The sequence below is a fragment of the Nicotiana attenuata genome, unplaced genomic scaffold, assembly GCF_001879085.1.
Source record: "Nicotiana attenuata strain UT unplaced genomic scaffold, NIATTr2, whole genome shotgun sequence".
Taxonomy (NCBI): Eukaryota; Viridiplantae; Streptophyta; class Magnoliopsida; order Solanales; family Solanaceae; genus Nicotiana; species Nicotiana attenuata.
Window position 1 is genome coordinate 191,361 of NW_017670905.1, and position 11,306 is coordinate 202,666.

Genomic DNA, 11,306 nt, shown 5'->3' on the forward strand with positions numbered 1-11,306 from the left:
ACAAGTTAATGAAAAGCCACATAAAACATAATAAAACTATATATTAGATTAAAAAATAGAAAAATTATGTTAAATTATTAAAAATTTAATATTAGAAATGAAAGGGAAAGACTACTTGAATTTGATATTAAAAATTTCTTAAAACTATGATGAGAATGCTCAAACTATGGAGAATACCACGAAATTGAAGTCTTATTTATGAAAAATAAATAAATAAATATTTAAAAATACATAATATAGGTACTAATGAAAATTTAAATTTAAATTTGTATCTTAAAACTAAAAAAGAAAAAATTACGTAAAGAAATAAAATGACAGTGAAAATATTACTACAACAGATTACTACAACATTTAGATATAATGTGTTCAAATAATTAAGAAAATATTTTTCTATGATTGATATTTGAATTGAGTGCAGTTAGTTTAAATTTGAAAGCACAACATACTTTTTTGAAAATGCGGTCCAAATTAGAAAATAGAATGACAATTATTTGAATTTGAGATGAGAAAGTTTTTAAATTTTTATCTATATTATATTAGAATGAGTGTGGTAGAAATAGATATTAAATTCAAACAAGCTAATAGAAATTCACATGACAATGTAATAATATTAGTTATTGAATAATATAATATTAAAAATAAAGAATAAATAGAGAAAAAACAAAAATTCAAGTTTTTTTATCATAGAAAAAAGGGTAAAACTTATTTAAATTTGAGATGAGAAAGTTTTTTATATTATGATAAGAAAAGTCATAATATGGATAAATTCACATAATTCAAGTCTTATGATTACAAAAATTAAAGTATTGTATTATATAAATAAATTAGTGATAATGTTATGAAATTTGTTACAAGTTAATGAAAAGCCACAAACATAATAAAACTATATATTAGATTAAAAAATAGCAAATTATGTTAAATTATTAAAAATTTAATATTAGAAATGAAAGGGAAAGACTACTTGAATTTGATATTAAAAATTTCTTAAAACTATGATGAGAATGCTCAAACTATGGAGAATACCACGAAATTGAAGTCTTATTTATGAAAATAAATAAATAAATCTTTAAAAATACATGATATAGGTACTAATGAAAATTTAAATTTAAATTTGTATCTTAAAACTAAAAAAGAAAAAATTACGTAAAGAAATAAAATGACAGTGAAAATATTACTACAACATTTAGATATAATGTGTTCAAACAATTAAGAAAATATTTTTCTATAATTAATATATGAATTGAGTGCAGTTAGTTTAAGTTTGAAAGCATAACATAGTATTTCGAAATTGCGGTCCAATTTACAACATAGAATGATAAGAATTATTTGAATTTGAGATGAGATTTTTTTATTTCATAAATTTTTTATTTTTGAAAATATCATGCAAAGAAATACAACAACAAAAGTATTACTACAATATTTAGATATAATGTGTTCAAACAATTAAGAAATATTTTTTCTATGATTAAAATAAAATTAAAAATATAAAATTAATTTCTAATATGGGTAATTTTACTAATTATAATTAAAAATTAACTGCATTTAATACAAAATAATTATAAGAGAATTCAATAAATTGGAAAGTAATAATAAAATAACTTATGTATTAATATTTTTGACTAATTAAAAGTTAAAATTTAAAATATAATATGATATTATTTTGGTTATAGGTAAAATATTAATATAAAAATTAATTAAAATTTATAGTAGGGAAGAGATGTATAAAAAAAATAAAGGCAGTGTTAGGATATTTATACTTTAAATTAATTGAAAAATAAATAAATTAAATAATTGAACTATATTTTTGAAAATATTACTGATAAATTAAAATGATTAAGAAATTCTGAATAAGAGGCTACAAGCATTTAAATATACCAAATTTCAAGAATAAAATATTTATATTTATTAAAGACTATTAAAAGGATAATAAGCAAATTAATTTAATTATTAATCTAATAAAAATTATATGACAGTATAATAATATTAAATAATTAAATAATAAATAATACAATAACTACAAGAAAAGAAAAAAAATAAAAAAGAATTTACATAAAATGATGTGATGAATAAGACATATTTTACTTTGAGTCAAAAACAAAGTGATAGTAATAATTTTGTTAAAATAATGTGATATAATATGCTCAAACAAGATAGATCACAACATGACTTATTTAGTATTTTTTTAATATTGACACTGAAACGAAATGCAAGTACTAAAATTAAGGGGTTAGGTTACTATAAATAAAAAAAAAGTTGTCTACTACGAGATTTGAATAATAATTTCATATCCTGCTTTATAATTAATATCTAGTGTTATATAATTTTTATCTGAAAGGTTTATATTTTAAGGTTATTTGCACATGACTCAAACAACTTACATCACAATTTGATATGATTTGTGTTTGCGCATCGCGGGGTACTAATACTAGTGCTGTTAAAAAGGGTAAGGGGGACTTTGATGTCATAATTTGGTGGTTGTTTTTTGTGAAGGTATTTTCAAGATTTGCGGTGTTAAAGAAATTGGATCATGCGTTTCACGTTAATGGGTATTATCATCATTTTGAATCAGTAACTGTCACCAAAAACTTTTTTTTTTTGGGAAGGATTCAGAATCATGACAAGTATAACGGAGGCTACAATGATACATCATGTGGCTATTGTGTTAATTCTACTATGGTTGCTTAATTCTTTCGATTATAGCCACCCTTTGGCTTACTTCCTTTCCCTCATCTACCTTTATCTGGTATGTACAATTTTCTGTTTTTCTCATGTTGTTATGTGATTTTTTTGGTTTAATTTTCAATATGGATTAATTAGGCTCTTTTTTTCTTGTTGGAATTTGAAGGTTCATGAGCAGTATATAACTAGATTACAGAGGAAAGTGCAATTTGAGGAAAAAAGACAGTCGAATCAACGACGAGTAAGTATATTTGGCAGAACAATTAATGACATAATTTTCCTTTTTATTACATAGGACTTTATTAATATTGGTGGGTAAAAGTAGGAAATATTCCAAGTGGTTCAAAAAGTTTCAGCAAAATGGTCTTTTTTGCTTTACTACTGAAATTCTTTTCTGGGTTGAGATTTTGTTAATTTTTATATTTCTGCAAAAAGTGTCAAGATTTAGATTTGGTTGAAGGGTCCCATATGGTGTTTATTTTCTTTTGCACTATGATCCTTTATGCAAAACTTCGACAGAATCTTTAACTAGGTCTCATGATTAGCATTTTTTCAGCATACTGTAGATGTGGTATTTTGAGACAATACTTATGTTTGTGTTTAGAAGGGAGCCTTAGAGCCACGGTAAAGTTGGTTTCATTTGACCTATAGGTCACGGGTTCGAGCTGTGGAAGCAGCCACTAATGCTTGCATAGGAGTAGGCTATCTATATCACCCCTTGGGATGCGGCCTTTCCGCGGACCCTACGTGAACGCTAGATACTTTGTGCATCAGGCTGCCCTTTATTTCAATTTGTGTTTGATATTTTTTTTTTAGGTACTTTCTGATTCTGAAACAGTGAGGTGGTTAAACCATGCACTTGAAAAGATTTGGCCAGTATGCATGGAGGAGATCGTTTCGCAGAAAATTCTCCTCCCTATCATTCCGTGGTTTATGCAGAAATACAAGCCCTGGACTGTGGTAAGGGTCCAGACTAATTATAGATTTTTACTTAAATGGATTTAGTATTTATGTTCTTATCGCTGAATCGTTGCACGTTTGCAATTATGGATGCAGAACTTGGGACTTAGTACTTGTTCAACTATTAGTGATTTTTCACATTTACTTATGTTCAGTACAAAAAGCACTGGGTTTAGGTGAACCTATTGGAACTACATTGCATCGGCCTCTACTTCTCCTTGACGGCTAGATTACTTTCTTATATGGGATTCTTCTTTACCGTGTTAGCGTGTGTAAAATGCCAGTGTTTTTTGCTCTGTTCAGTGCTTTGGATTGTAGTTGCCTTAGGGGTCGCTTGACACGCGGGATAAGGTGGGATAAAATGTGGTACTAAATTTATACTATGTTTGGTTGATTGGTATAAATTTATCCCGGGATACCGTCAACCAAGCATAGTATAAACTTAGTTCCAGACTTAATCCTGGATATCCCATCTTATCCCATCGAACTTGGTATTATTTTATTCCACCTCCCAGGTGGGATAAATTAGTCTAGGGATTATAATCCCAGGACTATAATCCCGAGATAATTTAGTTTGCATACCAAACGTCCCCTGATAGGTTTAATTGTTGGATATTTTGTTCAAGGCAGTAGTTAATCTTGGTAACATAGCAATTTGTATTTCTAGTATGAGAATTAGTTTGTTCTGCAAGATAAGTTATTAGGTGGCTTTTCTGGTTACCTACAGAAAGACATTGTAGCACAGCATCTCTACTTGGGAAGAAGCGCACCTATGTTCACGGAAATGAGGGTTCTTCGTGAATCTACAGGGGATGATCATCTCGTATGTAATCTTGACTCAAGAAAGTTGTTCTATGCTATCAGTTTGGCTCTGGCGGTATCTGTTCTTTATTTGCTAAGTTTAAATTTCTGTACTCGAGTGCAGGTTTTGGAGCTGGGAATGAATTTTCGTTCTGCTGATGACATGAGTGCAATTCTTGCTGCGAAGCTGAGGAAAAGGTTGGGCTTTGGAATGGTGACAAAGTTGCATCTGTTGGGAATGCATGTTGAGGGAAAGGTAAATTACTCGTGCCAGTTGATTGTGTGTAACTGGTATTGAAGAGAAGAGGGGGGCGGTGGGATTGGTAGTATCAGTTTATATTTCAGAATTCCATTCTCAGATCCTTCGGTTTTGATACACTAGGTGTTATTGATGTCACGGCAATTTTGGCAGAGTACATTTTACTTACAAGTGCTTTGCATGTCCTACTTCCTTTGCGGCAACAATTAGCTTAGAAGTTAGTTCAAAGGCTACTTTTGTGGTTCTAGGATTTTTGCAACTTGTGTTTTCCCTCTATGAGCTTTTTTATAGGGACTAAGGACTGAGAATTCGGATGGTCTTGTCTTTGTTAAAGGGATTTATAGAAAGATTGTTAGTAGGAGCCTAAAGAAATACTTTGATGATGAGAAATTCTAGAGTCTGAACATCAGTATCGCAGATAACATGATCTATGTAAATGTAGGATCACACGATATCTTGATGCATCATGTAATAACAATTAATTTCAAGAAGTACTGACGTATATGATTTCTTGCAGAATTCTGTACATCATTGATGTAAACAGCTTTTTCCTGTTGCTTAGCACGAGCACGTTCTGCTTTATTTTTTAGTGGTCTTTGATGTTGTGTCTAGTAAAGAGTTCAGGGATATAGATTCTAATAATAATTCGTAAAATAATTCTCTCATGGAAATTTCAGAAAATTGTCTGGTCAATGATAGTTTAGCCACTGCAAGGTTGAAATGTTTAGAGCTTTAGTAATTTTATTTTTATTTCTCAATCTTATGATTCGTCATTGATGGGATGGATGGCCATATTTTAATCCCAGCTTTTGTAGCAACAATGTTTTTTGGGAGCTAAACGTTTCCATGTAGGTCTTGGTTGGGGTCAAGTTCCTGAGAAAGTGGCCGTTTCTTGGTCGTTTGCGGGTGTGCTTTGCAGAGCCTCCTTATTTTCAGATGACTGTAAAGCCAATTTTTACACATGGGATTGATGTAACAGAACTTCCTGGAGTTGCTGGATGGCTGGTTAGTTCAATGAGTCTCTCTCTGTGTCTGTGTAATTCAGTTAGCATTTGTGCACTTCCGCTAAATTTGTTTGTCATCCTTTTCAGGATAATCTTCTTGCTGTTGCATTTGAGCAGACACTCGTCGAGGTGCGAAGCCTTCTCATTTGGGGTTTTTTGTTTTCTTAACTTTATTCCTCTGACGTGCTTGTAATAGAAGCATTTTAAAGTTGATATCCTTTATATAGTGACAAGTGTTTCACATTAGACATTTTTGGGTGAGAAGTAATAAATCGCTCGAGTTTTTTCTTCACTTGCTGGAATGGTGTGCATAGTTCACAAACTGGCACTGTGGTTTCCATGTGCCATAAGAAGTCCTTCATAAAGAGCTTTTACACTAAGTCTTCATAAAATTTTGCAGCCCAACATGCTGGTAGTTGATATGGAGAAATTCGTCTCGCCCCAACCAGGTAAAAGTCACTTTAGCCCGTCTCTCTCACTCTTCCTCTTCCTCTTTGGTCAAGTATAATCAGGTCCATATCGACAAATTAAATCCTTTTTTTGGGGGTTGGGGTGGTGGGGTACTTATCCCCTTCGGTTAATGGGGCTAAACCCCCCCCCCCCCCCCCCCAAACCAAAATCCCTTCTTTTGACTTGTGATGAACTTGTTTAGATGGAAATGTATGGGAATAGAGTTGGTTGGGAAGCGATTTCATCAAATAAGTTTCATTTGTGCTACTTGATTCCATGATGTCTGTTTTCTTTTCAGACGAAAGCTGGTTTTCTGTCGATGCCAAGGAGCCGATCGCTCATGTTATTTTGGAAGTCCTTGAAGCAGAAGACATGAAGCCAGCAGATTTTAATGGTTAGTTGAAAAGTGTCTTACTGTAATCTGTCAAATTAGAGAGGAACATGTTTGATAAGTGGATGTCATTTTCAGGATTGGCTGATCCATACGTTAAGGGGCGTCTTGGGCCATATAGATTCAGAAGTAAGACTCAGAAGAAAACATTAGCTCCACAGTGGCAAGAGGAGTTCAAGATTCCAGTCTGTTCATGGGAATCTCCCAACAATATGCTTAACGTAGAAGTTCGTGACGAAGACCATTTTTCTCAAGATGATACATTGGGGTCTGTTCTCTTCTCTTTTGATATTTACTACTGGAACTTAGCTAATAAATAGAAAATTTCTATTGTTACGTGGCTTCTATCACATTCTATTCTTTTTTATTCCAAAAAATCTTTTTTTTTTGTGTATTCTCTTTCTTGAATGCTATGCAAAATGTGCTTTAGTAAATGTAAATGCTTATGTATGTGCTTTATTTATCTAAACACATTTTTATTTGACAGAGATTATTCCATCAACGTCTGCGATTATAGGGATGGCCAGAGGCATGATATATGGTTGTCTCTTCAGAACGTTAAAATGGGGAGATTACGTCTTGCCATAACTGTACTTGAAGGCAGCAAAAAGGTATATATTTTTTTCTTGCGACTTGCGGTGAACAAGTAACTAGACTATCACGAAGCCAAGACTTCTCATGAAATCAAGGCTTTTCGCACTTGGAAATGCTGAACTGCAATTTATTCTGTTTCCGGCTAACTCCATTAAGTTAAATGGCCTAATAATAAGTGGGATGCGTATTTTACTAATGAAAGTACAGATGATTGAAAATGTATATGAATATTCAATGATTTTCAGGGTACAGAGAAGTCATACGAGAGGGCAAAAATGAACAACAAACAGGAGAGAAATTCTGTTGATATGGATACCGCTGAAACAGGCTCCTTATCAACTGATTTGGATAAGCAATCGTCAAAAGTTGCAGATAAATATGAACCGATTAACATAGAAGGGCAGCAGGAGACTGGTATGTGGGTACACCACCCTGGCAGTGAAGTACCACAAGTATTGGAACCGAGAAAGGGAAAGAGTCGTGTTACTGACGGGGAAATCCATGGTTCCGACGCTGATTCAACAGGAAGTTTTAAGTCAAAAACTGGGGGATCTACTCGGGGTGATGAATGCATGCCTGATGAAAGTAATGGAACTAAGAAGCACTCGACGAATCTAATCAACAGGGGTTTTCATAAGATCGGCTCCTTTTTCCACAGAAGTCAAAAAAATGAGGAGAAGTCTGGAAATCTTGGAGAGCCTGCTCCATCTCCGCATGCTAATTTAAAGGCAGTGAACGCAAAGGAAATCGGGGTGAAGTTTATAATGGATGACTCAGTTTCAAGAACTCCGAGAGAAGATGGTACAGAGAGTAATGAGGGAAATGGTCAAGGTAGCGCCAAAAAGGGCAAAGTTAAAGAGAGGGCGAAGAATATTCTAAAAATTGCAGTTTCTCGGAAGTCATCACGAAAATCTAAAGGTGAGTCAGAATCAACAGCGTCAGAGAGAGATCTCTCTGTGGAATCTGATTCCTCTGAAGACGATTATTCGCTATCAGTTGGCTCACCTCTAGTTGACGGCCATTCAGTGAGCAGCCGTTTCATAGCCAGCACTGGCGTTGAGAATTCCAATGACAGCACAGTGAAGAGCAGTGGATGGGTAGATACAGAAAGCACGAAAGAAGTAGTTCATACTGGTTCTGAGGGCTCATGAGAAAACTATGAATTCAGTCAGTCCTTAAAGTTTCAAAACCTCTGATTTGGATCAATGCAAAGAGCACTCAGATGTGTTGCTGAATAGTAGTATGTTTTTTGTACAGACTCCTTCTAACCGAGTTATTGTTGTTATGGTTTTACTTGTACATGCTGATATGTCCAGTAATAGTTTCATGTTGGCTTCTGTTTGTACGTTTTGATTTTCTTTTTCTGTAAACAATGACTGTAGTTCACTAAATTGGAAAGTGTTCGTTCTTCGTGTAAAAATTTAATATTTTACTTATATATACAGTGTAATTTTTCATAATATTTCGATAAACACCCTTAGCAAAAGGTGGCTTCGCCCCTGATTGCGCCAGACAACATTGGCAAGTTTTGTCACACACACATACAAAAAAGAAAAGAAAACGACCGTATCCGATATTTGTATCAAACCAGTATATGCAAGCCATTTGTCTTTTGTTACAGTATTTGTCACTTAATTAGTGATTAAGCGATACATATTGTCATATTAATTTATGTTAATTTGTAAAGTTAAATTTTTTGTTGGATATAAACACCGGATACTGGTAATATTTCCAGCCTTCTCACCCCACCCTTAAATATGATAACACTCTATTTGACAGCTTGGTAGGCCTAACAATAATTAACAAGACTTATTGATAAAACAAATCAATTTGCTCTGTTGATGCTGAGCACAATATTACTGTTGTATCTTCTAACATTCACTGAACAACAGGTATATGATTTGTTACAGATAATCGGGGATATTCAAGAGAATCTATGCTTCTTTCCATCTTCTTGATATAGTTGTTTGGATCTTTCCTTTTAAAAACAGCACCAGAAAAACTTGGGAGCATGTAAAAATTATGAAGTCTTAGTACCGGAGTAATACATTTTTAAGGCCTTGAGGGGAGCCTTGGAGCAACAGTAAAGTTGTCTCCGTGAGACCTACAGGTCACGAGTTCGAGTCATGGAAGTAACCACTAATTCTTGCATTACAGCATTAAGGTCGGCTTTCTACATCACACTCCTAGGGGCACGACCCTTCCCCAGCCTTGCATGAGGCAATCTCCAACCCTGGCTTCCATTTTCTCCTCCAAAATGGAGTAAAGTTACTCCAACCATTACTCTATTTTTTACTCTAAAAAAGAATATTCCGTTTTATATTCTTCTCTCTCTTCAATATTATATTATTATCTTTTATTTAAATTTTATTTTCTTATATATTTATATTAAATAAATTATATCTTTTTTTCTTTTTTACATATTCATCATATATAATTTAATATAAAATTATTTTATACCATAAATTAAAAATAATATAATTTGTAAGCAAATATCATAGATTATATATATTAACGGATAATTCAAATAAAAGTGAAATCATTGAGATACAAGATAATTAAATACATATTACATTATGGTTTCAACTTCCACCTCTAGTATGCTCCCATAAACGATCTATTAAATATTCAACCTCATTTAATGTATTTTAAATTTTCACTTTTCAGTTTTAGCAACATCTAATATTTTATATTCACACCTTTCAATTTTAGCAACATCTAATATTTTATATTTGCACCATTCATTTTTTGAGATGATTATATGCTTTTCATGTACAATTCTAACAATTTTACATAAAATTAATAAATGCACGAAAATTAATTTATCAAAATAATACGCCAAAGTTAAGATGTAAAATTAATATTATAAAAATATAACATAAACATAATTAGATATATATAAAGAGATAAATTAAAAGAGATAACTAATAAAAATAATAATAAAATAAAGGTATAAAGTGATGGAGGAGATGAATAGTGTCACTCCATATTTGGAGTAACATTATTCATCCCCTATTTGGGTGGCAAAAATGGGGGAGGGTTGGAGATGCATTTGGCAAAAAATGGCTCCATTATGCAGAAATGGGGAAGGATTGGAGATGTCATGAATGTGAGATGCTTTGTGCACCGGGCTACTTTTTCATAACACGAGGGTGATCGAAATTTAAACGCATGATACTGAGTCATCTTTTAGTATCGAAAAGACATATATAGATAATTGTATTGTAACGACCCAACCGGTTGTTTTGAGAATTTACGCCCCGATCCCCTATTAACTGCATTCCCCGTGTTTATTTCTGGTATTGTGATTTGCCGGGAAGATTCGTTTTGAGTTTTGAAGTGTTTTGGGACACTTAGTCCCTTGTGATGACCCAAAGGGTCATCTTTTGTTTTAGAACCCAAATTCGTGTTCTGAGGCCTTGAAAACCTCATTTTCTTTCTCCTCGATTTGCGTGCGCAATCCGGACGCATTTCCGGAAAGCTTTTATGTGAAATCTAAGAAAAATATTGAATTTGGCCTTCAAAATTGATTAAAGTTAACTTCGGTCAATATTTTTGGTAAACAGACCCGGACCCATGATTTGACGGTACCGTAGGGTCCGTAATAAAAAATGGGACTTGGGAGTATGTCCGAAATCGAATTCCGAGGTCCTTAGCCCGAGAAAAGAAGTTTTAAAGAAAATTGTTTGCTGGAAACTATAAAGGTTTTTAGAAATTGAATAGTGTTGGAACATGATGGTATCGGGCCCGTATTTTAGTTTCGGAGCCCGGTACAGATCCGTTATAATATTTAGGTCATATCTGTGAAATTTGGTGAAAAACGCAAAAGATTTGATATAATCGGACCCTTGATTGAGAAAATAGAAATTTGAACTATCTTGAGGAATTCATGAGTTTTGGTGTCAAATTCGTTGATTAAGATGTTATTTTGGCGATTTGGTTGCGCGAGCAAGTCCATATGATGTTTTTAGACTTGTGTGCATGTTTGGGTTGGAGCCCCGATGGCTCGGGTTAGTTTTGGGTAGGCCACGGAGTGTTTTGGGACTTAAGAAAATTTCTGTTGCAGCTGGTGTTTTGTTGCAGGCTCTGATCTCGCAATTGCGAGGTCAGGCTTCGCAATTGCAAGCCTCTCAGGCTTGGCAATTGCGAAGAGGCCCCGACCAGCCTT

The 11,306-nt window shown here is 33.2% G+C and overlaps 1 protein-coding gene across 1 annotated transcript; it reads left to right on the top strand.

The window, feature by feature from the left end:
• The first annotated feature begins 2,441 nt into the window (after positions 1-2,441).
• On the top strand, positions 2,442-8,600 carry LOC109244392 (C2 domain-containing protein At1g53590-like). The gene is made up of 12 exons (XM_019411474.1): positions 2,442-2,743; positions 2,846-2,920; positions 3,496-3,639; positions 4,367-4,462; positions 4,565-4,696; positions 5,552-5,704; positions 5,791-5,832; positions 6,104-6,152; positions 6,452-6,547; positions 6,623-6,812; positions 7,032-7,155; positions 7,384-8,600. The coding sequence occupies exons 1-12, from the start codon at positions 2,615-2,617 to the stop codon at positions 8,287-8,289; spliced, it is 2,136 nt and encodes a 711-aa protein (XP_019267019.1). The 5' UTR covers positions 2,442-2,614; the 3' UTR covers positions 8,290-8,600.
• The last annotated feature ends 2,706 nt before the right edge of the window (positions 8,601-11,306 follow it).

Bases quoted from the DNA above. Each gene is read 5' to 3' on its own strand.
- LOC109244392 (XM_019411474.1), top strand. From the start codon at position 2,615: ATGACAAGTATAACGGAGGCTACAATGATACATCATGTGGCTATTGTG. The intron at 3,640-4,366 runs GTAAGGGTCCAG...GGTTACCTACAG, and splicing joins AATACAAGCCCTGGACTGTG to AAAGACATTGTAGCACAGCA. The intron at 7,156-7,383 runs GTATATATTTTT...AATGATTTTCAG, and splicing joins TACTTGAAGGCAGCAAAAAG to GGTACAGAGAAGTCATACGA.